Consider the following 27,811-nt stretch of genomic DNA (forward strand, 5'->3'; position numbering starts at 1 on the left):
GGCGATTGGCTGCGCGGGCGCAGCGCGAGCCCGGGCCCGGGGCGGAGGGAGGGAGGGAGGGAAGGGCGGGGGGCGCGCGCGGGGTGACGCCGCCGCCGCCGACACAAGGGGGACGCGGGCGGGCGGCGCGCGGGGCCCAGGGCGGCACCGGCGGCAGCGGCACCGGGACGGGGGCGGCGGCCCCGGCGGCTCCTCCTCGGCGGCCCCGGCGGCCGCTCCGTCCCTCGCCCCGGCGGCACCTCCCCATTCCCCTCCCTCGGCCCGCCCGTGTCCGCCCCGCCGGATGGCGGCGGCGGGCGCGGCGGCCGCCCCGGCGCTTTATGCCTGCACCAAGTGCAACCAGCGGTACCCGTTCGAGGAGCTCTCGCAGGGCCAGCAGCTGTGCAAGGTGCGGCGGCGGGGCGGCCCCGGCCGGGGCTGCTGGCGGGGCGGGGGGCGGGGGCGGAGCGCGGGCCGGGGCTCGGCCGGGCAGTAACGCGGCGCTTCCCCCGCAGGAGTGCCGCATCGCCCACCCCATCGTGAAGTGCACCTACTGCCGCTCCGAGTTCCAGCAGGAGAGGTACGGCGGGCGGCTGCTCGGGGCCAGCGCGTTTGCGGGAGCTGGGCCTGGCTGGTCCGGCCGGGAGCAGGCGGAGAGGGGATCTCATCAGTGCACATAAATATCTCCGAGGCGGCTGCCAAGGGGAGGGTGCCAGACACTTTCAGTGGTGCCCAGCGGCAGGGCGAGGAGCAGTGGCCATAAACCAAAGCACAGGAAGTTTCACCTCCCCATGAGGAGGAACTTTACTCTGAGGGTGGCAGAGCGCTGGCACTGGCTGCCCAGGGAGGGGGTGGTGTTTGCCTCTCCAGAGACACTCAGAATCCACCTGGGCACGTTCCTGTGCCACCTGCGCAAGGTGACTCTGCCTTGCAGGGTGGTTGGACTGGAGCATCTCCAGGGGTCTCTTCCAGCCCTAACTCTTCTGTGGTTCTGTTTGCCAGTAATTGTATGGGGAAGAATCTCAAAGTGCGTGTTTGTCACCTAATTCAATGTTGTACCATTTTATCTCTTTAGCAAAACCAACACAATATGCAAGAAATGTGCCCAAAACGTGAAGCAGTTCGGAACGGTGAGTAGTCACTCGGCTCTTAATGCTGAAATTTGGCTCATTTGTGCTTTAAACTGAAAACAAAGTTCTCTTGCAACTAATCTTATTTTCTTTTGGAAAAAAAAAACAAAACAACCCTACACTAGAGATTGCCCTCCAGAAAATGATGGAAAATACTGACATCTCTTGATTTCCTCTGTGGGTTACCATTTCTTTTCCCAAATTGAAATCCTTTTGATTTCAGTATAGCTTAACAGTTAAGAATAATTTCAATATAGCTATTTGTAACAAAGCAATGTTTTTTCACGTCACACATATTAAGTTATTCCTTTCATACTCTCATAAGCACACACTTGATGGCAGAAAGACTATTAGCCCTTGCTGTTCTTAGCGAGTGGTAAATGTGAAAATCTGGGAATACCACGTACTTTATATTATATAAGTCTTTAAAAATGCATGTTAATCGTGTTAAGCTAATAAGTAGAAAAGATTTTGAATATTGTCTGCATTCATGTTACTTTGCATTTTTTCCTACTGAATTTCAGCTTCAGTGCTGTTGGAAAAATGAGTTTTTCTATTATGTGAATGCACACATTGTATCTGAGCTGCCCTGCAGATATGAGTTTTTGGGAGGTATCAAGATAATCTTGTGAAACAAAAAGGCATAACTTCCTTATACTTGACATAAACCATCTTAGCTGAAATTCAACTTATTTGAGAAACATAATAGCTGTTGGTATGTAGTCAGGCACTTTGTGAATGTATATGTAAACTGAACAAAGAAATGCTTTCAAAAGCTTAAAATGCAGCAAAATGAATTGTAGGAGAGATCCAGCAATGATTTTATCAGTAGTTCAGCAAAAAACAGAACTGCACTGAAGATAATCAGCCACTTCTAACTCATGAAAACTGACAGCAAATTTATTTTTCAGCACTGTATTAGTTTGTTTGAGTGTATGAGACAAAATTTGATAACCTGACATAATGGTATCTGAAGTCGGTTTTTGTTTGGTGGTGGGGCTTTTTTTATTTGTTTGTTTTGTTTTTTAAGTTTTCTGTAGAATTGCAGGGATCAGGATACTAATCTTGGAACTGTAGGGTTATTGAATCCCTGAGCCATGCAAGGGAGAGGGACAGCTTCAGAAACTTCCAGTCTAAAAAAATTACTTGATTACTCTTCTTTTAAAGTTCTGTAAGTAATTTCTTTAGTAATGTAATGAAACTGAGAGAAAATGTCATCATACTTAAAAAAATTAAAAGCAACAGGTGTAGAGGTGAGTAACCAGATAGTTGTGTGTGTTTCTTTTATTATGCCTGGGTTTTCATGGAAAGTCCAGGCTGGTTTTCACCACTGAAGAGGCATCATTTTAGAGGTAGGAGAAAGGTTCTTTCATGTAGGTTATGTGAAGCCCTACTAGTTTCGAAGCATCGTTGTGTGAGTTGAAATACCTGTGTTCATTCCAGAAAATGCAAATGTATTGACTTCAGTTCAACTTGGTTTTTTTTTCAGCCCAAGCCTTGTCAGTATTGTAACATTATTGCAGCATTTATTGGCACAAAATGCCAGCGTTGCACCAACTCAGAGAAGAAGTACGGCCCGCCTCAGACCTGTGAGCAGTGCAAGCAGCAGTGTGCTTTTGATCGAAAAGAGGAGGGAAGAAGGAAGGTAGGCTTTGTTCCACGTCTTTCATGGCTTAGGCTGACAATGGACAGTATTCTTCCTTCATAAGAGAAAGATTAAAGGGAGTGTATCTTAAGTGTATGTTAAAGGAGTGTATCTTCTCGAATATTAATTTAAAGTTGCTGATCTGTGCTTTACAGTATTTGAATTAAATTTTGTAATCTGCAGTTGTTATGTTAGCTCTTGAGCTAACTTTAAATCACCCCTTCTAAAAATAGGCATAAGTGTAAGCAGGCAGTTGTAGCCGGGGAACAGAAGTTAAGCAGCTCAACAGTTCCTCATGTTTCAATATTTATTTTATTTTCCCATCCATTGGATCTCATGTATGTTCATTACCTGAATCTGTCACCTTGCCTCTTCTTATTTGCCTGTCTTGCCTTTAAGTACAGCACCAGAGAAGTAGACTGCCCTGAGCAGCCCTTTGTGTTCTATTTTGTTAAATAGCTTTGGTGAGTGCCACTTTCTCATTCCTGAAGGTGCTGAGAAAATGACCTCAAAAGCCTCTTGACTGAACCCAAAAATAATGCTGTTTTTACAGAAGAATTTACTTGGTACAAATAACACATTGGCTGGACATCTTGATTCTGCCTGCAGTATATTAGATTGAGAGAGGGCACACCATGTCTGAACTAAAAGAGACTGTTCCTTTAAAAAGTTATTGTTATTTCTGCAATGTAGAGCAGGTCCAACAATTGTTAGGACTCTTTGTAGCATAACTTAAAATGACAAAAACAAATGGAATAAGATCACTTTACTAAAATAAACTTGCATACATTGGAGATGCAATAGTGATGTTTCATCCCAAAGATGTCTGTTTTTCCCAAAGATAATGGATGAAGTGAAACAAATTTTCCTTGCAAATATTGTGTACATCTCTCTAGTGCAAGTGTGCTTGGAAGTAAAACCTGAATTATTTCCCAAAAGGTTGATGGAAAGTTGTTGTGTTGGCTCTGCACGCTGTCCTACAAGAGAGTGCTGCAGAAGACAAAAGAACAGAGGAAGAGCCTGGGATCTTCACACTCTAACTCCTCATCCTCATCTCTTACTGAGAAAGACCAGCATCATTCAAAACACCACCACCATCACCACCATCATCATCGTCACAGTAGCAGTCATCATAAGTAAGTACTTCAAAAATTTAAATAGTTGGTGGTATCTCTTCATCTTCTGTGTTCTGTTTGTTCTGAGGTAGTAAGAAAAGCTACTTAAAACGTGGTGTCAGAAGCAGTAGCAGAGCATTGTTCTTCACGGTCTGTCAAAATCCTTGGATTCTTAAAGTCTGACTGAAGGTAGCTCATCAAAAAAGAAAGGAATTCTTGGTGATCATTAAACTGGTTGATGTTAAAATTGGTAACAAGTCTAGCAAAGAAGCTCACAGAATGGGTACAGAAGCAGGTTACTTGGGGGTAAACTTGTATTTGGGTTTCTAGGCAGTAGCTCCTGTGTGGTACCTGCTGTTTTACATGCATTTGCCATGGGCTAAAAGGTGTGTATAAGCAATGAGCACAGAACAGCAGCTTCATTCAGAATCCTGACTTAGTTGTGTACAAATACTCACAGTTAAGAGGACAGACAGAAGCAACAGTGTTGGATTACCTTCAGTCTAGGACCAGTTTGTATGTCTTTGCTAGCTTTTATAGTAATCAAGTCTTGCTGGAATAGGCAGTTTGCAAGTGGCTGTGATACAGACATAGGGACACAAGACTGTCAGTTCTATTACTGTCACTCTGATAAAATTTCACATAGTTTTGTCCCTTCTTCTGCAGCTTTTCTGAGCACATCATCTCTGGCCATGGCATAAACAGTGGACCAACTGTGTATACCCAAGTCATAAACCCCAGAATTCATTTGGGATTTTATGTTGCTATAATAGTAGTCATGATTCTTATGTTCATTGATAGTTTTGTGGCAGCATAACTTCAGAACTACTTATTTTTTGTGTTAGATAGTAAATACTATGTCTGCAACGGTAACAATGCTGATCCCAGGCACACAGACACTTTCCTTTTAAAATTCACATTTCAAGTTCTTACAATTTTTCATCTTGTCTGCAACTTGCCTGTCTAAGTGTGACTTAAAGATAGAAGCAAAATAAGCTGAAATGATAGTGGGAATGAGTAAAAGAGAAAGGCCCATACTTTCACTTTAAAAATGAGAAAAATAAGATTAGGGGTTTTAGGAATTCAAAGAAGAAAATTATTCTTGTCATGCATAGAGTTATTGTACTGTTCCTGTTCCTTCAAATCTCTGCTGAAAATTAAGTTACAGAAAGTTAAATCTAATTTAATCCATGTGGCACAGGTACAGTAAGGATTAAGTAAAAGAAAGTTAGCTCTTCACTACAGAACAGAGCTGCTGATATACTCAAGAGTTATAGCATTAAGCATATCTATACAGATCACAACGTTCCTGGTTTCCCACCTTTTTTTTCTGTAGGCTGCCATGGGTCCATTGCTTCTGGTCCAATTAATATTATTCATTCCCTGTCCATTTCAGTTATTGTTAAGATCAGACAATAGAGACAATGAAGTAGAAATACAGATTCTTTGAACTATTTCACTCAGTGCAATCTTCTTCCTTCTACCATTCCTATATCAGAGTTCTTTATTACTTGCTTTTGAAATGATTGAAAGCAAATGGTTACACCTGAGAAGCAGTTATTTTCAGGGATCTAAAATTTAATGTTATTCTTATGGCACCAAATGAGCATCACTTCAGGCAGTGTTTGTATGGCAGTGTGGGAATCCCAGGAGTGCTGCTTTAGAGCAGCTTGCTGAGTACAAGATTAGCAAGACAAAGTTCACAAAAAATGGGAGGTATCAGCAAAAAGGTTTAGCCATCAGTCTTGAGGTCTACCCCTTGTCACTTGCAGTAGTATAGATATTTAACCAAGAAATACTTTTATAGCATCCTGACAAAGTAAAGCATGGTCAGGAACATGACAGATAGTATCAGTGTCCAACGGAAAATTCATAAAAGTTCACTGTATTAGGAAAAAAGGTGGGGGGAGGATTTTTCTCAAGTACAGATACCATTCACATAAACTTACAAATAATGGCATGTTTGGTCAGTTACCAAGTACATTTCACATATTTCAGAATCAGCAATCTGAGTCCAGAACAAGATCAGGGACTATGGAAACAGAGGTAAATATGATATTATTTATTAATTTTCTTTTGATCTATCTTGCAGTTTTCATTTAAAGAATTTATTTTTTTCTTGCATTTCTGGCTAGTCTCTAGCATTCCACCTAGGAGCATGAGTTAGTCTTTTTACATGTACCAAATGGTGATATTAGAGAGTTACATAGTATGAGGCTTTAGGTTTACATTTTGTTTGATTTCAGCCATAAATCCTCTGCAGCTATTCAGAATGAAACTCCAAAGAAAAAACCCAAACTGGAATCCAAGCCATCAAATGGAGATAGGTAAAGTTATATTTTTGTAAAGCTGAGCCATTTCAACCAAATAGAGCACTGATTTGTGGCCAGTTGCCTTTTTTTTTTTTTTTTTTTTGTTTCTTTGTTTGTCTAAAGAGTGAGGGATGTGAAACTTGTGTCCTGCCAGATGGATTACTGGGTGGCATCTGAGTGCTGTCAGTCAATTAAGTCACTTTATAAGCAGAAAACTGGCCCTTTTTTCCTGCTTTTAAGCTGTTTGGGGCAAAATTAAACAAAGCTTATGTACTAGGTAACTGTTATCAACAAAATGGTATTCCTTCACATTGGGAATTGTTTTATCAATTAGGTGCAGGGTTGAACCTGCTACTTTAAGCTGACCCAGTATCTAGAGAATTCTTTTGAACTTTAATGCAAGAGACTGAATCTTTATTCTGTCCCTGGCCAAATGGTCAGAGTAAAAGTGGCTGCTTCAGTCAAAAGGTATTTGTCCCCCTCAAAGCTAATACTGAATTATATTTCTGCAGGTGTTTGTAATGTGTGCCATTAGTAAGGTAATTTGCCAGTTGCATCCATTTCTGTCAGGTACATACTTTTTTTGCATTAGTGCTTAAGGATGTTTATGGAATTATTAATTATCCAATTTGAAATTTTTAAATTTTTTTTTTCTCTTGATGTTGTAACTAACTATTGTTTTTCATTTTTAGTAGCTCTATAAATCAGTCTGCAGACAGTGGAGGAACTGACAACTTTGTCCTCATAAGTCAGCTGAAAGAGGAAGTAATGTCACTTAAACGTCTTCTGCAGCAAAGAGATCAGACTATTTTAGAGAAAGATAAAAAGGTAAAAATTACACCTGCTTAGTAAGAACTTTATAATTTTGTTTTCTCTTTTGTAGTCTCCTAAAAATGTCAAGACAATAATATAAAATAAAAGTCAGATACAATTGTTTTATATAGCAGCTAATCACATCTTACCATTTAAAGGAAAAGTTTTTGACTTTTGTACCATGAATATATTTTGGCTCCAAATCAAAGAGTAATTTGTCTTACCTAACTTGACCATGAAGAAGTTAGCCTGTTATTCAATCTGTATAGTACAGGTGATGGACAAAATGCCAGTGGGTTGCATTTTTACATGTTCTAAACCAAGTCATAGCAAAGAGTAGTAACCATTCTGAGTTAGCATAGTTTTAATTTAGTTTAAAACTAAAGCAACTCTAGCCATGATAAGTCGAAGTCCAAATTTACATGTATAGTGTATGAAAATTTAGTGGTTTGTTTTTATAGGATTGGTAGCATGTGTAGGTTGTCAAGGCTTTGTGGGTAGTCAGAGACTGGAAGAAAAGCTTGGATTAAATGGCTGTCAGTTAACGAAAGTTAGGTAAAATAGTGGGGCCCAAGTGGCTGCAGCAAAAGTCTTACAGAAAATTCACCCTTCAAACAAGCTAATGGCTAACAAGAAAAGAGAAATAACTACAAATACACACTTTGCTTTGCATTTACTAGAGCTTATTTCTCTGCTAGCTGAATAACTAGATGCTTTTAGCACATTGTAACAGTGGCTCTGGAATGTCTGTTTAGGATTGAGTAGGCTGTGGAATTGTATTAAAAAAATTACTATGTTTTCAAGTAAAATTTTGATTGTGAATGCATGGTGGCCTACCAAACATTGATGGTTAAGAAAGACTCATTCATACTGAAAGGAAAATGCTTCCACTTTTAAACCAATAGTTGACTGTCCTCATTTCTACACTTAGTTGTGTTTTGTAAAGGATATTGAACCTATTTTAATTTATGTCACTGTTAAAATATACCTAGTGTTGGAAGTACTTGCTATTTCAAGCTTTTAAGTGTTTAAAGATCTGAAGAGTCTGGCATGGATTCTCTTTACGTATTTTCTTCAAAGGATGGACGTTAGGCCCTGATCTCTCTCTTACAAAGCCAGGCAGCCGTGAGTCAGTAGGAAATTCGCTTATCTCTTTTTATTTTTAATCTACTGGGCAAAGCTAGCAAAAGTGGTAGGTAAGGAAATCTCACCTACTTCTGCATAACTATTGCAGTGACTTGTTTTGTGCTGTTTCCATAGGGAGAGCATGTAATAATTTTAATATCCCCACTGCTAAAACTATTTATTTGGTTTCAAGTTCTTTGAACTTAAAGGTTCCTTCAGGCATGAAGTCCTTACTTTCAGAATGTCGCTTACCTTTTTCAGCTGCTGCAAGGAGGAGAAAAACTGAACACATTATACGTTTGCATAGCTGAAAAAATCACAACAAATGAACACACTGCAAATATTTTTTTTACTGTGAGTTAGTAAATTTGAAGACATGTAGTGGGTGAAAAGCCTGAGCCATACCTGTGGGAGATTCCTGTTAAGGTCATGTCTCAAGATTTGTGAAGGGACAGCATTTCAACAGTTTTGAATGCTCCAGAAGAAAAACCTCTGAATCATTTAGCATGGCAACAAAAACAACTTGGTACACCAGCTTTACAGATAGTACTGATTTATCACTTTCTGTTATGAGTCAGGGTATCAGCCATGTCATTATTAGTGCTTATTGTTTGCACTACTAGCCCTGTTTGTCTTTCTGCACAAAATGGTAATGAGAAACCACAACGTTATGATGGGGACCTGAAACTTCATTATGAGGAAAGAGACAGAGTTTGCTGAATGTTCTCAGGTAGTGTGTTTGCTCATCTGGTTGCATACTTCACTGTGGTGCAACACTACCACTATGTTTTTTTATATTTAGTGTGAGGTGTGTGGGTTTGCCCTGGATCCCCTGTAGTCTCTAGCAGCCATAAGTGCATGCCTTGAGTTATTTACCGTTGTGTCAGCATACCTGCACGTCACCATTTGATTGACTGTTCTTTTGAGCAGTACCTTGTTTCACTACATACTGTGATTTAACACATATTAAGGTTGGCAATAGCAGTCTTCGTAGTCATTTTAGGAGTGTATGCTCTGGTTTGTAATGGCAGGCATCTTTGCTAGCAAAGAGGCTTCATTTCCTGATAAATCTGGAATGTGTACATTGTATATATTTGTCCCTCTGCTAAGGATGAAATGTAGCATAAAAGGACACAATAGAATACTTTTTATTGTCTTAGTATGGAAGATTATTCCTGTGTTACACCACCATATAACTGAGAGATGTAACTGAAGATTGTGATAAGTATGTCACAGCTGAAAGAACAGCAAAGATTATAAATTGCCAATCTGGTATTTGAATTTTTCTCATTGAGGTTTAGCCTTTTTTATACAAAATATTGAGCAAACAGTATGGTTATATAACTACAGTTATTTTCTGCATATAAAATAGTTGTACAGACTTTTCAAACTGCTTCTCAAGTATTGAGCTGTCAGTACTGTAATAGGAAATACAGTGTTTCCTGAGACTTCCATAAAGATTTCACACATTGACTACAAGATATATCCTGTTGCAGTTCAAGGAATCTTCATAGGATCTGTGTTTTTCAGTTGACAGAGTTGAAGGCAGACTTCCAGTACCAAGAGTCTAACTTGAGGACAAAGATGAACAGTATGGAGAAAGCTCACAAGGAAACTGTGGAACAGTTGCAGGTGCGTAATTGTTTATCAGTACTTGGGAAATATTTCAGATGGGATGATAATTCAAGCTGTTCACTCAGTATTGTTCACTGCAATACAGTAGTACCAAGTTTGTGAGTGGTCATTGCCATGTTTAACTTTGGATGCATAGTACAGCAGTTCTGCAGTCAACAGACAGGCTCCATATGAGTTAAACTCGCTCTTTTAACTTTAAAAGGTAAAGCCTTCCTTCGCATGCTTTCTCAAAGATGATTTTTTGTCTGTTCTCTGACAGTTTATCTTATCAGTTGTCATTGGGCTATGCATCTGATTTAAGGGCTCATCATGAACACAATGACAGCTAAATGTCTCTGGTTAAAGCATGCTTTATCAGGAAGAAAAGGCCTGAATTAGTTGCCTTATGAATCACAGACTGAGCAGACACTCGGTGCAATAGTGGATATACTAAATTCTGCAATATGGGGAATGTGGTTACTTTCTCTGTTAAAGACAGAATATGCATATTGAAAAACATACACAGGTCTTTGAAAAGTGATCATTAGCTTGTCTGAATGTTCTTAGCATGTACGTTTTGAGAATTTATTAATAAATGCAAAGTATGTGACACTACTGTTTCAAGTAATTCATACTTTTTTAATCTGTATTGCAGGCCAAAAACAGAGAACTGCTCAAACAGGTTGCAGCATTGTCGAAGGGTAAAAAATTTGATAAAAGTGGGAGTATCCTTACATCTCCTTGAGGAACTGGTTATTTGTGGGGTTTGCTACTCAATGTACATTTGAGTAATTCTGTGAAGCCCTTAAAATCCTGTGTAGTGGAAAAATATTTTTGCACACCAGATTAGTTGGCATGTTTCCTACATGTTTTTATAATTAATATGCAGCTTTTTTTAGTTACTGTTCAGATGAAATACTTCAACTGGCTTGAAGAATGTTTTTATTTTTTTGATATTGGAAACCTTTTGCCAGCAATAGTATTAAACAATTGCATAGAGAACATAGCAGTGCTCTCTCTAAAAGGACAACATGCAATAATAAACTAGGTGTAATTTTTACAAAGTAGCAACTGAGTCTTTTAAACTACACTGATGTCAGCCAAAAGTTTATGAGTCTGCAGTGACACTGAACACTGGTTTCTGGCAACTGTTCTTTTACTTTGTATGAAAATATTAATTTAGGGTGGAAATCATGGTGCTCTCAAGTGGAACTAAAAAGAGGCATATATGTATGTGTAAATACGACTGTAACGGTTATATTCTTAGTTATAACAAGTAATTAGTGTTTTACATTCTTGTGATAGGGACTGACTGAAAGATTATCTATTGTACAGTAACAGAGGCAGCGTGGTTTTTGTAAGATTTACTGTAGACTTTTCTTGCAAGTGCCTTTCTCCAACTGTTTATTTATAGGAATGTTGGTATTTTGTACATAAGGTTTTTATGTTTTAAAATCATGTTTAATAAATGTTTTATGTAAATATAAATGTGTGTACAGAGGAATCTGAAACAAAGATCAAAGTGGCTAGTGCAGTGCTCGAGGCGGCATTAAGAGCTAGCTAGCTGAGTGATGGACAGTGAGTATTGGCTTTAGATAACCTTTGTAGCTTGTGTCTGTGAGGTGTAGAGTTTTGTTAGTGCTGCTCATGCCAAACACTTCCTGAACAAAAAAACAGAACTTTTTTTTACCACACTGGAGTTTTGTGGTTTGTTTATACATTTTTCCCATTTGGCACAGCACGAATTTTAATTCCATAGCAGACATTGTACTCCCAGTGTTACATCCTTAGCTAGTGATACACACTCAAAGTTTTAAATGCATTTATTCCCCATTGTCTGATTTAATGTACTTGGTTGTAACTTACAGTGATTCTTCTTAATGAATTGCGAGATTCACATCCCCCACTGAAGATACATAATGAGAAAAGAGTAGCCAAAACTAATGGTCTTGGAATTAATTAAGAGAATGAATGTGGTGTCAAAGGGTGGGTTTTAATGTTTTGGGTGGATTTTCATTCTAAATTACATCAGTTTAAGTTTAGCTCTGCTCCTAATGGACATGAGTCATATTCAGACATTTCTATTAAACAATAATTCAGTATACCCCAAGGTATCTGTTCAGGAAGGTAAGTTATGAATCAGCATAAAGGGAAGTAGACTTACATGTGTAAAGTAATCTCTGGATACTGACTTATAACAGGGTAGCTGTTGATATTTCAGCAAGCTTAATTGTGTAGAAACAGCTACACATTTTTAATTAAAGAATAAAAGTCTACAGACCCTTGGCTGTTCACCCCGGTAGTGAGCTATGAACACCTTCTCAATAGTTCAAGTAAGTTCCAGCAGTGACAGACTACTGAAAAACATGAAAAATTCGAGCTATCTTATTTCATATAGTATATGTGTATTTTTATACCCTAAAATCAACTTTGTATGTTTATAAATGCTCCTCTTTAAATGTACTAAACTAGGGTAGAGAATGCTGCTATCTTTGGGGTTGTTATTTTTTTTTAGTATACAAATTTATGGCTTTTATTAATTCAGAATTAGTATTTGGGTCATTTTTTTTCCAGTTTGATGGTGACCCGTATTCAGTGAAATGGGTTTTAAAATACAGAAATGCATAGCAAAAAGAAATGCTTGAATTAAGATTACTTAATTATATCAGTTCAAGCTGCAGTCAGGACATTTTAAAGCAACAAACAGAAATTTCTGTATTAGAAGTAATTGACTTTATAAATCCCAGTCAGAAGAATTTTTAGGGGCTTCACGGTGTTTAGTTCTAATTAAATACCTCTGGGTTTTCTTACATAATCTCATTTTTAACATTATTTTTTTAAAGTTGTTAACTAGCCAAATGACTCCTGGTCCTGAGAATCATGTCCTGGAGCTATAGATTATTGACATAATAAACTGATATTCTTTAAATGTGGATCTGCGAGGAGATTGTTGTACTGTATTGTGCTTTTTAGCCTGTTTCCACATGTTGATTAGCATTGACCAGTAATGGCCATTTTGGCTCAAGTTATTTATGTATTTTAAGCCTGTGAATATCGCGACCCCATTTTAGATAGTTTGTCCAAATCTGCATTCTGCAGTGAAGCTGTTCAGCTGTCCACATGTATAGACTATTGAAATACTGTACTGGCACACATCTGACCGTTGACATTTTGTACCTTTTCTAAATCCAATGTTTCACAATAAAATCTTGTCAAAACATTGATCTGTCCTTTCAAAATTATTCAGAAATCCATAGTTTGTGTTAATCTTTCATGTTATGTCACTCACTAAAAGTCTGTGGGCAAAAAAAGGGCAGAATTTAATATTTCAATTTTTGTGAAGATTAGACACCTTGGGCTGTTTACAGATTGTAACAAACTACAGCTACAGATTAATTTGTCTCATGAAAATATTTTTGTTTTCTACCACAGAATTATAATACATAGAAATATTTTCCTGTAGAGAAGGAAAAAACCCCTGAAGGTTTAACTGAAATCTAGTGACATTTAATTAAGCCTTCACAAGCCTTTTTATATTCTGATTAACAGCAGCACTTGTGTTTAAAAGCACCTGAATTTGTCTTAATCTGTTAACTGTAAGGTTGATCTCCTTTACATACAGTGTGTAGAAGTATTGGTGATTGGGTGATTCTGAGATTTTAAGTGACATTGATACTTTCTTTATCTGTTCCCTTTCTTGTGTCAGGAGTTAGGTGTCTACACCAGCATCCTGCTGGCTGTCAGTCACTGTGGCTCCTAGTGCTTAGAGCACTTGTGCTGCAATTTGTAGATCTCTTTTTATATGTTTCTCAGCAATCAATCTTCATCTTTCCACAATCCAGAAGAATACTTCTCATCCAAAAATTAAAGTTCAAAATGGAAAAAAACAGCAAAACAAAAACAAAAAATCAAATTAAAAAAAAACAAACAAAAAAGAAAAATCAAACAAGAGAGCAAGATTCTGTATCTGTCTCGTCAAGGCAATTACCGAGAAGGGGAGAATCTTTGAGTTTCAGAGCATCTCAAAACAGTTGATATTTTATATTAGGTGTAGTAATGAGCAGTGTGCTATTCCAATACTGAATTGTTCCTAGCGTCATTTTAATACAAACTTGCAACAGCAACTTTGAAACCATTTGTTTTTAAAGCTGAGAGTGAGTCAAAACCATGTGTGGTGTACCTATTTCAGGCGTGGCTTCAATGTGACATGCGGAAAATGCGTGTAACTGGCCATGTAACCAATTGACTCCTAAAAAGAGATTTGCAACATTTGAACAAGTTTCCTTAAAGAAGATTGAAATTGATACAACCTGTGTGTAAGTGTTCAGACAGTTCTTTAATGGTCTTCAGTAGCTCCAAAAGCTGATTTTTATGAAAACATTGATGATTATGATTGCAAACTCCAATCTTTAACTTTTTGAAATGGAGGAAAAGCTTTTCATGTAATTTTTAATCTTCAAACGATTACTGAAACATTGCTACTGCAATAGAAGATACATTTTCTCATATATTATGTGTAATTGCTTTAGCTTTCCTCAATGAAGAGGTATGGAAATATGAAATTACTTCTGTTGAATCCCACAGAAGGAGTAGGGGGTATCAGATAAAGGGATTCTTGAGGTAGAAGAAGGAGATGTTTGTGGTGTTCCTGGAGAAAGAAGGAGGGTGATGGAGGTGTCAGGGCTAAGGGGGTAGAGAAACCTCTGAGATTCCATGTTAGTTGTTTACGTGATGTAGTGAATCACACAGTTGGGTTTTTTGGAGATACCTAAATTCTATATCTGTAAAATACAGCATTGCTTAAAGAAGATTTTTGGTTTTGTTGGGGTTTGTTTGTTTTTAGCAATACTAGAGTCCAAATTTTAGAAATGAACAGAATAAATTGAAATATAAACATGTACAACATAACATCCACCTTATAAGCAGTTAGTCATACTGTGTAAGTAAAAAAAAAAAACAAACCAGGTAAAACTGTAACAGACCACTGTGTACCATAGCCCTAGCTGGGTAGTGGTGCAAGTTTCACTGTATGACTCCAAGCGACTGTCTATTCTTGTACATTAGACAGAAATTATCCTTGAAGGTATGTCACTCAGCAGCACATGAATCACTGACATTTTCCCTTGCTTTAACCTAAACAGAAAACAAGTCTGGATCTGTTGGTTTACCTTTGAAAATGTTCATTGTGATATGCTGGCACTGTACTAACTGACCTTGTTGCTCCTGGCAATTTCTCTTCAGTATCTCTCCTGGTGGAGGGAAAAAAAAAATCAATTGTGCATTTTGCCTGAAAGAGATTTAAGTGCCATGGATACTGATGTGGTAGGCAAACCAGGGGAAAGTAGAGATTTGTTTGTAAAGTGTACATTTTCCTTCTGCTAAGATTTTCTGACTTTTGAGTGTGTGGGTAAGTACATTCATTTTTAATTGTCAGCTGGAAAACAGGCATTCCAACTTCTGGAGAATACTGACAGCAGAAGTTGAACTCACATCACCTTTGCATACAAAAGGTCAGTATTGGACGTGTAAGCGGAAAACTACTTTTATGGGGTCTCTGATGGCAGAAGGCTTGTGGACAAACAAAACTAAATTGGACTAACAAATAGGTGAGAGTTTAGACCCAGGTGATCTTGTTATGTGTTGGGTCAGAGGAATGTGATGTATTCCTTCTATGGCTTCTGTGGGTATTAGCATTTGCAAATTGATTTTTCCCAGATTGATTTTTACCTCCTGTTGTAAGCCCCCTCCCACTTTTTCAGTACCTTAGAGCAATTGATTTTGAACTGAGTGCTGAAAACCTTATTTGAATCAACAGATAAATGTGTTTTGCTTTTTTTCAATAAAAGGTGTCGAGCATTTACAATTTGTCCTTCATCAAGTGTATCAGCTCATGTCTTCGGTTTTATTTATAGAGGTCCCTTGGGAAACTTTTTACAACCTTCCAAAAGGGGAAAGAGCTATATAGCTGTATTTGCTGCAGTAACTTAAATCACTGCTGAAAGGTAAAAAGGCAAACACATTAATCCAGCTGACTCTACTGAAGCAGTCTAGTAGTGCTCATTAACCTGTTGCAGTGCTATAGTTGCAGAGCGTGTTACAAAATGCAACCAGGAACAAAGTTCCTGCAGGAACTCAATCATTCCTGCAGGATCTATGAGAATTTGCTTGCTGGTCGCTTACCTGACTCAGGGTGCAGCATTCTTTAAAATTATTATGGGCAAAAAACCTGTATCATGCAATCATGGAGTGGTTTAAGTTGCAAAAGACCTTTAAGATCATCGAATCCAACATTTAAGCAGCACTGCCAGGTCCACTCCTAAACATGTCCTTCAGTGTGAAATCTACACATTTGCTGAACATTTTCAGTGATGGGGATTCCACTACTTCCCTGGGTAACTTGTTCTAATGCTTAACAACCCTTTCCCTGAGAAAATGTTTCCTAATAATCAATATAAACCTCCCCTGGTGCAATTTGAGGCTGTTTTCCTCTTGTCCAATCACTTGGTATCTGGGAGAAGAGACCAACTCTCACCTCACCATAACCTCCTTTCAGGCAATTGTAGAGAACAATATTTCGCCCTTGAGCCTCCTTTTCTCCAGGCTAAACACCCTTAGCTCCCTCAGTCACTCCTCATCAGACTTGTGCTCCAGACCCTTCCCAGCTCCCTTTCCCTTCTCTGGACACACTCCAGCACCTCAATGTGTTTCTTGCAGTGAGAGGCCCAGAAATGAGCACAGGATTTGAGGTGTGGCCTCACCAGTGTTGAGTACAGGGGGACAATTCCTGCCCTGGTCCTGCTGGCCACACTATTGCTGATCCAGGCCAGGATGCCATTGGCCTTCTTGGCCACCTGGGCACAGCTGGATCATGTTCAGCTGCTGTTGACCAGCACCCCCAGGTCCTTTTCTGCTGTGACCCAAGTGTAGGTCCTGGCACTTGGCCTTGTTGAACCTTGCACATCGGCCTTGGCCCATCGATCCAGTCTGTTCAGATTCCTCTGCAGAGCCTTCCTGCCCTCCAGCAGATCCACAATCACACTCAATGTCACCTGCAAGATGACTGAGAGCAGTCGATCCTTTCTCCCAGGTAATTGATAAAGACATTAAACAAGACTGGCCCCAATATTGAGCTCTGGGGAACTACTGTTGTGACCAGCTGCCAGCTGGATGTAACTGCATTCGTCACCACTCTCTGAACTTGGCCACCCAGCCAGGTTTTTATCCATTGAACAGTGCACATGTCCAAGCTAAGAGCTTGTCCAGAAATATTGTGGGAAATGGTATTAAAGGCTTTGCTGAAGTCCAGAAAGACAGTAGCCACAGCCTTTCCCTTATCTACAAAGTGGATCAGCTGGTCACAGAAGGAGATCAGGTTAGTCCAGCATCACCTGCCCTTCCTAAACCTATGCTGGCTGGGCCTGATATCCTGGTTGTCATGCATGTGCCACGCGATGGCACACAGGATGGTCTGCTCCATGACCTCCCTCCTCACTGAGGTAAATTTCATGACAGCTGTTCTCAAGATGGCCTCCAACTATCTTATCAGCAAAAGTGGAGTGAGCACTTGATACCTCCTCTTACTGGAATGGCATGATTCTTTTCTGCATTAAAAAAACCTTGCCTTGCAAGATAAATTTGAAACATAATTTCTTCATTCCTTGGTTGAAGATACTTGTCTTTCTCCTGTGATCAATCTGCTCCAGTTTTTAGGGTGTGATTAGAACAGTGCTTTTTTTTCTCATATTTTGCTCTAAAGTTAGTGATATGTAAAGTTTTCTTTAAACAAGCACACATTTGGATCATGTTTACAAAAACTGATGGAATGCACCCTTTCTCTTACTTCCTGAATGCTAAATATAGTAAGAGAAAACAGAGCAAAATAGGGTGGCTGTCTACCTAAGATTAGCCACTAGATGCTGCTTAAACCCCACAGTGTGTGGCTGTGCTTTCTATGCAGCAGCCAGCACCCACAGTGGATAGCTGTTCGTGTTCAAATACAACACTGAGGCTAAAATTAAAGTATCTTAAATGCTGAAATGTAGTACTTTGGAATGCTTTTTCCACGTGAGGATGACTGTGCAATGGAACAGGTTGTCCAGGTTGATGGTAAAGTCTCCATCCATGGAGACACTGAAAGCTACCCAGTCATGGTCCTGGGCAACAGGCTCCAGGTGGCTCTGTCTGAGCAATAGGGTTGGACTAGATGACCTCCAGAGGTTACTTCCAACTTCAATTGTCCTGTAACTCTGAAACCTAAACAGATAGTTTTTTCCTTAATCTATTAAAATACGTTATTTTATTATGAAAAAAAGTAAGTAAGCAATGTTTTGATGTGTTCAGTTTTTCCCTCACTGGGTTATATTTTATTTGCATAGAACAGAAAAAAATCCCAACTTTTTTGTAATAGCCATTCACCTGTTAGGCAGAGTGCTGCCGTAGGGGAACACTTGAAATTATATGTATGATTGTTACGTCACCATCAAGATAGTTTGCTGAGCTTGTAAAAGAAATACCTTTGCATGAAGAAGCATTTCTAAAAGCTATTTTTGGTAGCAAATTTCAAGTAAACAGAGCAGGAAGAAGTAACTTCCCATCTATTTCTTTCCTGGTAATCAGTTGCCAACATGATATAATTCTTATAGTATGCATAGCCAGAAACAAGTCTGTTTGAAAATAGTAAACTTCCCAAGAGTAGTTATCTTGCTGTCCAAATCTCTGAAGTCCTTTTGCAGTGTTTTGTTTTATGTTTAGGTACAGCATTCTAAATAAGTTTGGTATGAAGCATGTAGGACCTCAAGGATATGTGTAGTGCTCTTTTCCCTTTATCCATAAATACCTCTTACCTTTTGTCAAGTGTGTGGTTGAAGCACAATTGTAGATCATAATTCAGTCTGCATCCCCTGTTGTCAGTAAAGCCCCAAATGCTGTACTTCTAAAACAACTTCTGTCTCCTTAAAACAGGGTTTGGATGTGTATCAAAATCTTAAGAGTCAGAAAAGCAGTATTTGGAACTGTTGGGATTTATTATGTATTTTTGCACAATATTTATATTATTGTATAGTTTTAGTTTATTAATTCAGTTAAAAAAGCAAACAGTACAGACTAGCTCTTCACATGTTTCCTTGTGTCAGGAGAATAGAGTTCTGCAGTTGAATAAGGAATGTAACGTTCTTTTTGACTTGCTATCATGAGGACAGGTGCACTTACTTTCCTGAGAAGTATCCTTGCAATAACTCACAGAACATTGTTCCTGAGGCATACAGAAATCATAGCAAAAACCAGATAGCATCTTAATCCATTCATAATGCTGTCATAGTTAACATTTTAAGCTGAGTAAACTAGGTGATAGTGGGGGGGAAAAAACATAAGTAATTGAGATCATTTTAAAAAGCAGTAAATATGAATTTTATAGTGATTCAGAATTCACTCATAAACTTGATTCTACTGTCAAGATTGCTATCAGGCTGATAAACATGCTTTATCTTATAAAAACAAAAAATGAGTATGCTTTAGAAAACAGAACAAAAACATGCTTTTCATTCTTCAACCATAGTTAGGAACACAGATATTGATATATTATTTACCAAAATAGTATCAGAGCTTATAAAAACAGTAATTTATGTAGTCTAAAAATATCTCTGCTGCTTCAGCAGAACCTGAAAGCATTTTTTGGTAGTTGACAGAAAATAACTTTTTGACAGATATGTTTTCTTTTTAACCCCATTGGAAGTTTCCTCTAGCATAATTTCTGTTTCTTAAATCTTACTAATATTGTAACTTTAGTTGCATTTTCCGGTAGAAAGTTCCATAAATTGATCAATTTTACTCTTTGTTAATACAGTCATTGGCTCAGGATTTAAAGACTGTGACTCTGCCCTCAAGGATCAGTGTATTCAAAGATTCTCCTAGCACTTTTATTCAATTATACCACTTTGTTGCTAATTAGCACCATTGACTTTTCTCTTCGCAGTAAGATTTATTCTTCCAGGAGTCAATAAGTTAGTCACTGTGCATCTGAATTAAAAAAAAAAAAAAATTAAAAAAAAATACCCTTCCATCTGTTGTTCTAGTGCTATTTTTCACCAACAGTAAAAATGCCCAGTTTTGGGTGCTGGCACTAGTGAAAGAGGTGTTCTGGTCCACCCTGGAGTGACTCTACTCTCCAATTCTTCCCACTCACTGGGATGGCTGAGGTCCAGCCCATGTCCACCTACAGTCATTCTGCAGGAGGCTGGCAGAGGTTGTACACATCAAGCCATCATGTGTTACTTCATAGTGGAGCACAGGTCTTAATGATTAACAGCACTGCAAAACCCAGAACGCTTGAAATCCTGCTTCAGTAAGAACTCTGTTTTCTTAAACAAGGGAGAGGGAGTAAGGATTGCTGGGTACTCATCCTGCTGAGGATTTTCTCTCTTGGTCTCTTTGAAGGGCTGTTAGAAAGCGTGCTGTCAACCTCACAACTACCATGCTCTTATAGTAACTTTTCCTAAAGAAGCCTCAGTTTGACTTATTTCTTAGAGTTTTGCTGCACATGCAAATCCTGGCTGGAGTATGCTAATGTATATTACCTCCTGTATTCAAATAGGAAATGCTTGCTTCTTTTCATTTTTCCAGTCTTTCAAGATGCAATTGCACTCATTGATGCAATTTGGAGGCTTAAAGGCAGAATTCTGTGCCCTGCTGACCCTACAATAAGATTGCTGAACAGACCTCAGAGGAGAAAAAAAGAAAGAAGAAATGAGTAGCTCTAATTTATATAAATTATATATATCATCTATATAAAACATAATTATGCCTAATATACTATAATATTATACAATACATTGTATTGTATAATATTAGTTCTATTTAGAATATAAATATATTTTTATATCTATATAAAATGCCTTGTTATTTGTCTTTTCTCTTGCCCAGTGCAAAGCTGATGGGATCAGTAGCATGGGTCCTAGTCATGCCTCCTATCCTTTTATAGACTTACTTTGTCTTAAAAGCAGAGGGTTTCTTTCCATTCAGCCCACCTCCAATCAGTTGGTACACATCAGTAGGATCATTCTTTGGTTTGAAACCTAAATGGGTGGAATAGGGAGTGGTTTGTGGTTGGTTTTGAAGTTGTTGTTTTGGGTTTATTTTGTAAATACCTCTTTTCCAAATACAAGCCTGTCATCCAATGCCAGGTCTCTGTTCCTTCACATGGGTGGGAAGGGACTGCAACTTGTTTATTTCCCTAACCTCTCCAACAAACCTCACATTAATGTCAGTTCCCACTCAACACTTCCAAAACAATCCCGTGATAAGCCTCTCCAGGACACCTCCCTCTCCCATTAAGGTAAGAACTGGTAAATACTGTGAGGGCTGATATCTCAATGCACCAGCAACTGCTTGGTAAAGTGACAAATACACATGTATAGTGTATATAAGAGAATGAACACTCCTCAAATTAATCGTTTGCAGTCAGCAGCAGCCCAAACCAGTCTCAGAACTGAAGTATGGGGGGGAAAAAAGAAAAAAAGAAAAAAAAAAAAGATAAAGCAACCCCAAAATGGAGGAGAGAATGCAGGCTAACCACTCTGGCACATGCAGTAAAGAGATTTCATTTCTTAGTGCCCTAAACGTAGCTGTCTCACAGTAAACTCATACCTTTATTTTTAATGGAGCTTTTACTGGTTGTATCACACTGTTTCCCACTTGGTCTATTCTCCTTACCTCTGCACACTTTCCATGATTGCATCAACTTCTTTTCAATCTAAGAAACAGAAGTGAGCAACTTTTTGTTGCTGATCTGCAGCTGCTGAGTGTGATGCTGTGGTCCTAAATAACACAAATTCAGCATCATGGTATTAGCTAGTAGCCAAGTTTGGTACTTTAGAACATTTCTGCTTTCTGCTCTGGGATACAAAACATCATATGTGTTTTGCAGTAGTAGCATATTTCCAGCCATCTGTAATTGCCTCCTACTTGCATATGCTTAGTCACTGCATACAAACACACACCTTCTGCTGAACTTTAGTAAAGCTCATTATGTTTTTAACCATATGGTATTCTACAAAGGCTCTTTTTGACAATACTAGAACTCAGTAATCCTATATTACCTCCTAGGAGGCCAGAGGAGATAATTTAACCAAATCATTATTTTAAGTATTTACTTTCTCACGTGATCTAGTGACATTTTGATAGAACTCTTGTTGTCATCACTTTTGTCAAGTAAATGGAAACATGCTAGTATGAAGAACAAATAACAAAGTTATTGTTATTAGAGCTGAAATAACATCACAGGAATACTCTAAACCAACACTATTTTACTTCCCCAGTATTTTTAATATGTCTTAAATGACCCTTCATGCTATTGCTAAGCTAATACTTACCAAAATCATGGAGTACTCAAAGGTGTAATTACCTCTTCCCTCACATCACCATCTGGAACCCAAACTGGTTGTCTGTTGTTATCTTGTCTCTGAGTCTGGGATGGAGCTAAATGCCAGGTTGGTGTACTTTGGGAAACCTATGTCTTCTGAGCAGATAGCTTCTTGGGATTCCAACCAACACTTAAAATTGGGCAGTCTTATCTTGAAGCAGGCATGAAATGGGGATGATGTTAGTCTTCTAGCAAAAATTAGTAGTATTTGGAGAGGGAAAACATGTCTTGGAATGTTGTCTCCCTTCCTGCCAAGACAGGATCCCAGAAGAGGAGCCAGATACTGATAGCCAAGGTATTTTTTCCTTAATCACAACTATCTGGAAATCCCAGAGTAGTGAAAAATGTCAGGCTGCAGACCATCTTAAGGATTTAATGATCTTTTCTCTCTCACAGTTTGATAGCATGAAGCTTTTTAAAAGAACTTCCTTTCACCCTAAATTACTTTTTTATCATTTCCATATTTTTTCTAATCTATGCCACTTTATAATAGCTGAACTATTCCTGACATTTCAATCTGTGTTGCTGCATTAAGCTCTTCCAGTCCCATTCCTGTAGGGATGAGATTGCAGAGGGCTGGTGTTCCAGCTACACAATCAGAACTGCTGTCCTGGAGTATCCTGAGAGAACATCCTGAGATCACTGCTGTGTAATCTTGCTCCTCTTTCCTACTTCTGGCAATAGAATAAATAGCCAAGTACACAATTGGTTCTGTCAAAGAGTGCAAAGAAGCTTAGTAACCGGATTAAGAATTTATAGTACCTGTTCATGACAAAGAGGTCTATTGCTGCTTGCTGTTCCTGTTTGATCTGTGTCCTGGCTTTGTGAGAAAAATCCAGCTTGTCGCCAATATCCAAAATGAATTGGCAGGCTTCTTCAGGAGAGCACTCTGCATACTTCTAGAGGAGGAATATTATTGAATGCCACATCTTGCTGGCTGAACTAAATCCTATGGAAAAAAAAAATGAATCCTTGTCAAAAAACAACCAATTCCCAAAGCAGAATTTTAGGAGATGGTTTCATAGAATCACTTGGGTTGGAGGAGACCTTAAAGATCATTTAGTTCCAGATCCCTGCCATGGGCAGGGAGGGATGCCTTTGGGTAGACCAGGCTGCTCAAAGGCCCATCCATGCTTTATGCAACAAAAGGTTTAATTAGGCCGAATTATGTGGCCCTGATGCCCAGAGAAAAGCTGCTGTAGTTCTGTGGCTGGTGAGCCTGGCTGGCTGCACTGCTGTGTTGGAGCTGGTGTTGGCACAAGGAACCTTAGAGCATCCTGGGCTGGGTGTGCAAGGAGATGAGCTCAACCCCTCCATCAGTAGTGCAAACCTGGATCTGTTTGTTCTTTTGATGGACTCTCCATCTTTGCTTCAGTTTTCTGTCCAGGCAAATAGCTCTGCCCTATGAAAATACATTAAGCAACATGAGACGGTCAGACACAAAAGTATTGGAGAGCACAGACGCACTTAAGTGGCTAAACGGAGAATGTTGTAGTTAAGATCTAGATTTTATGTTGGTATTTACATAAAACACTGTAATTATGTTGTGACTTGATTAAAATTCAAGCCTTTCAGGAAGAACAAGAGCTAAACATCTTGTCTCTACACTGAGGCTGTAGAAATAGTTAAGATGACAAATAATAAATGCCTTTTATAAAGCAACAATATAATCAGTTGGATAAAATAATGAGCTGTTTTGAGAAATTATCAATGGACAAAGCAATCCTAAGGGAGTAAGAGGCATTAATTAATGGAGAAATGAATGCCATGCATGACAGCAGAGGGAGTTTCTGCTTATCCTTCTCTAGGTTTGTATTCACGAATTGCACCTCAGTTTGGCTGTGGATATTAATTTTATTTTTGCTTTCACAGAGTGAAACTAGAAAAGCACAAGGATAAGACAAAGAGAACAGACAGTATTGGAAAAAAGCCCCAGTAAATACAGATATTTTAGTAAAATACTGGTCCTTATACTTGATAGCTATGTGGACTGAGAAGCATAGGAAGGAAAATAAATAGATCTCAGTAAATATCTGGCCTTAGAGGTAGGTAAAATAAGGAAATTAGAGAGGTTTTTAAAACATGGCTGAACTAGATGCTGAATGCTGGTTATTAGACACATGCTTTATTTCTATTATTATTTTATTCTATTAATTCTAAAATAATGCAAAGGAGATTTCAGCTTGACACTGCATTAGTTTTAGGAGAGATGGATTGCTTTTCTGGCTCCTCTGCCAGCCTTCTCGGGACTTCAGCTCTGTTTTTAGTTTCCCATTTACAAATGGAATTCAGATTACTTTTTCCCATGCTCCCTTTGTCTTCCTTGACTATTTAATCTAGAGACATTCACAGTTTTTTCATGTTCTCTTTTTCCTTTTGGTTTTCTCCTGTTCATTGTGGAGAGTAAGAGGAGGATGCTTATCCCCTCCTCAGCCAGGATGGATTGTGGAGGAGGTGTTTCCAAGCAGCCCCTAGGAGCAGGATAGCAGGTACAGGCTGAAGGGTCCCATGGAGGTGGGATTATGGCTGGGAAGGATCAATGGTTACAAAGGAGCTGGGGTTCCTTTGAAAGAAGGAAGCAGCAGAAGGAATCTTGTCCTTCCCAGCATGTGCCAGTGTCTCCACAGGAAGGAGGGATCCTGAGGGTCCCCCAGTCTCTTTTTCTGCACAGATTTCTCAGTGCACCTCTGTCCTACAGTCTCACTGCTGCCCTTCCCAGTGCATCCCATCCTGGCTTTGGTTGACCGGAATGGCTAAGAGATTGGGTTTGCTTTTCTTAAAAGGCATAGTTGGCCCACCTTTGTCTGCTTGTCTAATTATAGCCCTGAATGATTAGAGTTTACTGCAGGGATGACTAACATCATGCCCTGGAGTCTCTGACAGAGGCAAGATTTGCATGTATAGAAGATCTTTCCTGTTCTTATTACCTGTGTATGTGTAAATGTTGGTCTTTTATGAAATGGTGGTGGTATAGTAAGAATAGTTCTGGAATCTGCTTCATGTCCCACTGGGTAAGGGCATGCTGACTTCATTCCAAATCAAATGCACTTTCTTTTTGCAAATCTTCTGTGGTCTTCTTGAAGTAGTTGGTATCTATCCTTCCCTTGCCTGTGAGCACTGCACAACAGATCTGCTATCATCCCTGATTTCCTGATTCCAAAGCACTGGCATTATTTAAGTTAACACAGTGATATATTACAAGGAATAAGCTGTGTACATCTCTAGAAGTAGGCCAACGAGATCAGAAGAAAATGGAGGCACCAATACAACTTTTCTTTCCTTTAAAGTGTTTATCATCTGTTTTTCTCTATTTCATCGTGTTTTACCATTCTTAGCAAAGCAGTTACTTGGCATTTCTTTGTACTTACAAGTGTGCAGAGTTAATTTTGCTTGTGTATTAATGTTTTGAGTTGGTGCTGCCAGTGTACATTATGTGTATTGATGCCAACACCACTAATGGCTCATAGTTTCCAGCATTTCAGTGACTACTCTCAGGACTCTTTTTTTCCCAGATAAGCCAAGCATTTGCAGGTATCTATGCCTCCTGGGCACTTGAAGCTCTAAGGTACAGCCTGGAAAATTGAAGATTATTTTCATTTCAGAGACTGAGATAAGACAGGGAAAATATTCCAAACTTACCAAAATGTGCATGAAACCTAGAATCATAGAATCATAGAGTATGCTGAGTTGGAAGGATCATCAAGTCCAACACCAAACTCTGGCCCAGAAGCTTATTTGAAAAATTACTACAAATTAACTCAGGACTCTTTTCCTTGCCCCAAATATTCTATTTCTCCTTCTAGTTATTAGGGTAGGCACAGGAGGCTAAGATCAGTCCATTGAGAGAAGCCATCATAAGGCTTTTCCATTATTTATGTCCACTTGAGTCTTCAAAACAAACTGGACTTTTCTTCAGCGGCAAATTTTACCCAGCAAGAGTCACTGTCTTGCCCCACTGAACAACCACTTACACAGCCAGGTGCCTGCAACAATATTTATAAGCTCTTTCACCTCTAAGGTAATGGTTTTCTCTCCATGTTCTCCTGGGTTGTTGTCTCCCTGCTCCTTTAGCAGTACATTGCTGAATAAGTTGCCTTAGACACTTCAGTGCCTGAGACACTTTGCACACCTGGCAGTCCAATGCATGGCTTTGAAAGATGCTGACCTCCCCAGCCTTGTCCAGATGTTGCTGTCTTGCCTCCTAAGTGTTACTGCTGTGGCCTCCAAGGCATTTGCTGTTCAGTTTTGGCAAAGCAAGGTTCATGCTTCTTTGTCCTTTTCATTTTCAATTGTTCTCTGAAATTTTCTAATTGACATTTGATACAGAGCTCAACTTTTCCCTCATATCGTGTAATTGTTTTTAATCATATTAATGTGTATGGAAGTTACAGCAGTTTCTATTGCAAGACTTTGAGTCATGCTTGTGTTTTCCAGTATTTAGTTTATTGTTCTTTTTTGTTTCCTGCTTTTCTTAGACTTGAAATCTGATCTTAAATCTTCCAAAATCTTTTCATCTCCAAGATAATAGATTTTGCAATTAGTCATTAAATTACCAACATAATGCACTTACTGGAACAGTCTGTAAATTATGTTTTCTGTTTGAGTGTTTTCTTGTTGGTATCTGAAAGGTATGCTGGTCTCATTTAAACCTGCTTAAATACAGAAAGACTTTGTTGAAGAGAGAGGAGACACTCTGCTGTTAAATTCATGTGTTTAGGACAAGAATCTGGGCCCATCCTTGACTTTAGTCTTCCTTTCTTGGAGTGGAAGAAGTCCTTTCCCCGTACAGTGATGATTAATAATTCATGCATCCCAAAACAGAAAACACATTTGAACAAAAGCAGTCCTTGCTATTATGTTCTTTAGAGGTGATAATTTGTTTCAAATTTATTTCTTTCTCATAATGCATCTCTGCCAGGGGAGCCATAATAGAAAGGACTTAGTTACTGCAAAATAGCATGATTAGATGCTGATATTTACTGAGCACTTTGTTTGCTTGTTAAAAAAAGTTGGCTTCCACTACAAACCTGCACACTCTGAACTTTCTGTGGAAAACAATGTTTGTTTCCTTGGAAAAGTACATTGCCATTAAATGCCATTTTAGATCTAATTTCTTTCTTCCTGACACTCCTATCAGAAAATGCAGAAGAATCTTCCAATCAGTGCCTTATCTCTGTTATCTTGAGACTTCAGGTTTCACGGAACTACAGTCCTTTAAGTGTTTTCAGAAGTCTGTGCCTGTCTTTTATTTGGAAAAACACTTTAAAAACTCTTGTTATAATAGCATTGCAGGCTGGGCTGATAGGCTAAAGAATCAGTTTTGAACAACAGATAGAAGTACAGAATTTAAAAGTATCCCTGCATCTGGAAATGGAGCAAAAGGCCTCTTCATATATGTTAAAAAATGGTGTGGAGATTATATTGGTTAGAAGGAGGCAGAGATGGTTGTTGGGATGGAGGCAAAGTCCTCTCAGTCACTGCTAGGATGACATGTGCATACTTGTGTCAAGCCATGCTTACAGCAGGTCATATCAGAAGGGTTGCATGCAGTTAATAGTTTGTAGGTCTTTACTCTTTCATACTGTATTGCTTAAAGCTTCTCCTTCTACCAGTATTGTACATCTGCTTCACCCATGACTCTCATCATTTTACAGCAACCATCC

At 38.8% G+C, this 27,811-nt stretch overlaps 1 protein-coding gene across 6 annotated transcripts; it reads left to right on the forward strand.

Annotated features, from left to right (window-relative positions):
* The first annotated feature begins 88 nt into the window (after positions 1 to 88).
* On the forward strand, positions 89 to 12,955 carry FAM76B (family with sequence similarity 76 member B). Of its 6 annotated transcripts, none has more exons than XM_085064728.1 (10): positions 90 to 388; positions 495 to 559; positions 1,055 to 1,109; positions 2,599 to 2,754; positions 3,694 to 3,890; positions 5,868 to 5,915; positions 6,116 to 6,196; positions 6,877 to 7,009; positions 9,650 to 9,751; positions 10,389 to 12,955. In XM_085064728.1, the coding sequence occupies exons 1-10, from the start codon at positions 284 to 286 to the stop codon at positions 10,476 to 10,478; spliced, it is 1,032 nt and encodes a 343-aa protein (XP_084920854.1). In that variant the 5' UTR covers positions 90 to 283; the 3' UTR covers positions 10,479 to 12,955. The 6 variants fall into 6 exon arrangements, with proteins under 6 accessions (XP_084920857.1, XP_084920864.1, XP_084920854.1 ...); XM_085064721.1 differs by having other exon boundaries at positions 91 to 388; positions 6,874 to 7,009; XM_085064731.1 differs by lacking the exon at positions 5,868 to 5,915 and having other exon boundaries at positions 89 to 388; positions 6,874 to 7,009.
* The last annotated feature ends 14,856 nt before the right edge of the window (positions 12,956 to 27,811 follow it).

Source organism: Lichenostomus cassidix, chromosome 1 (assembly GCF_008360975.1).
Source record: "Lichenostomus cassidix isolate B80296 chromosome 1, HeHo_3.0, whole genome shotgun sequence".
Lineage (NCBI taxonomy): Eukaryota > Metazoa > Chordata > Aves > Passeriformes > Meliphagidae > Lichenostomus > Lichenostomus cassidix.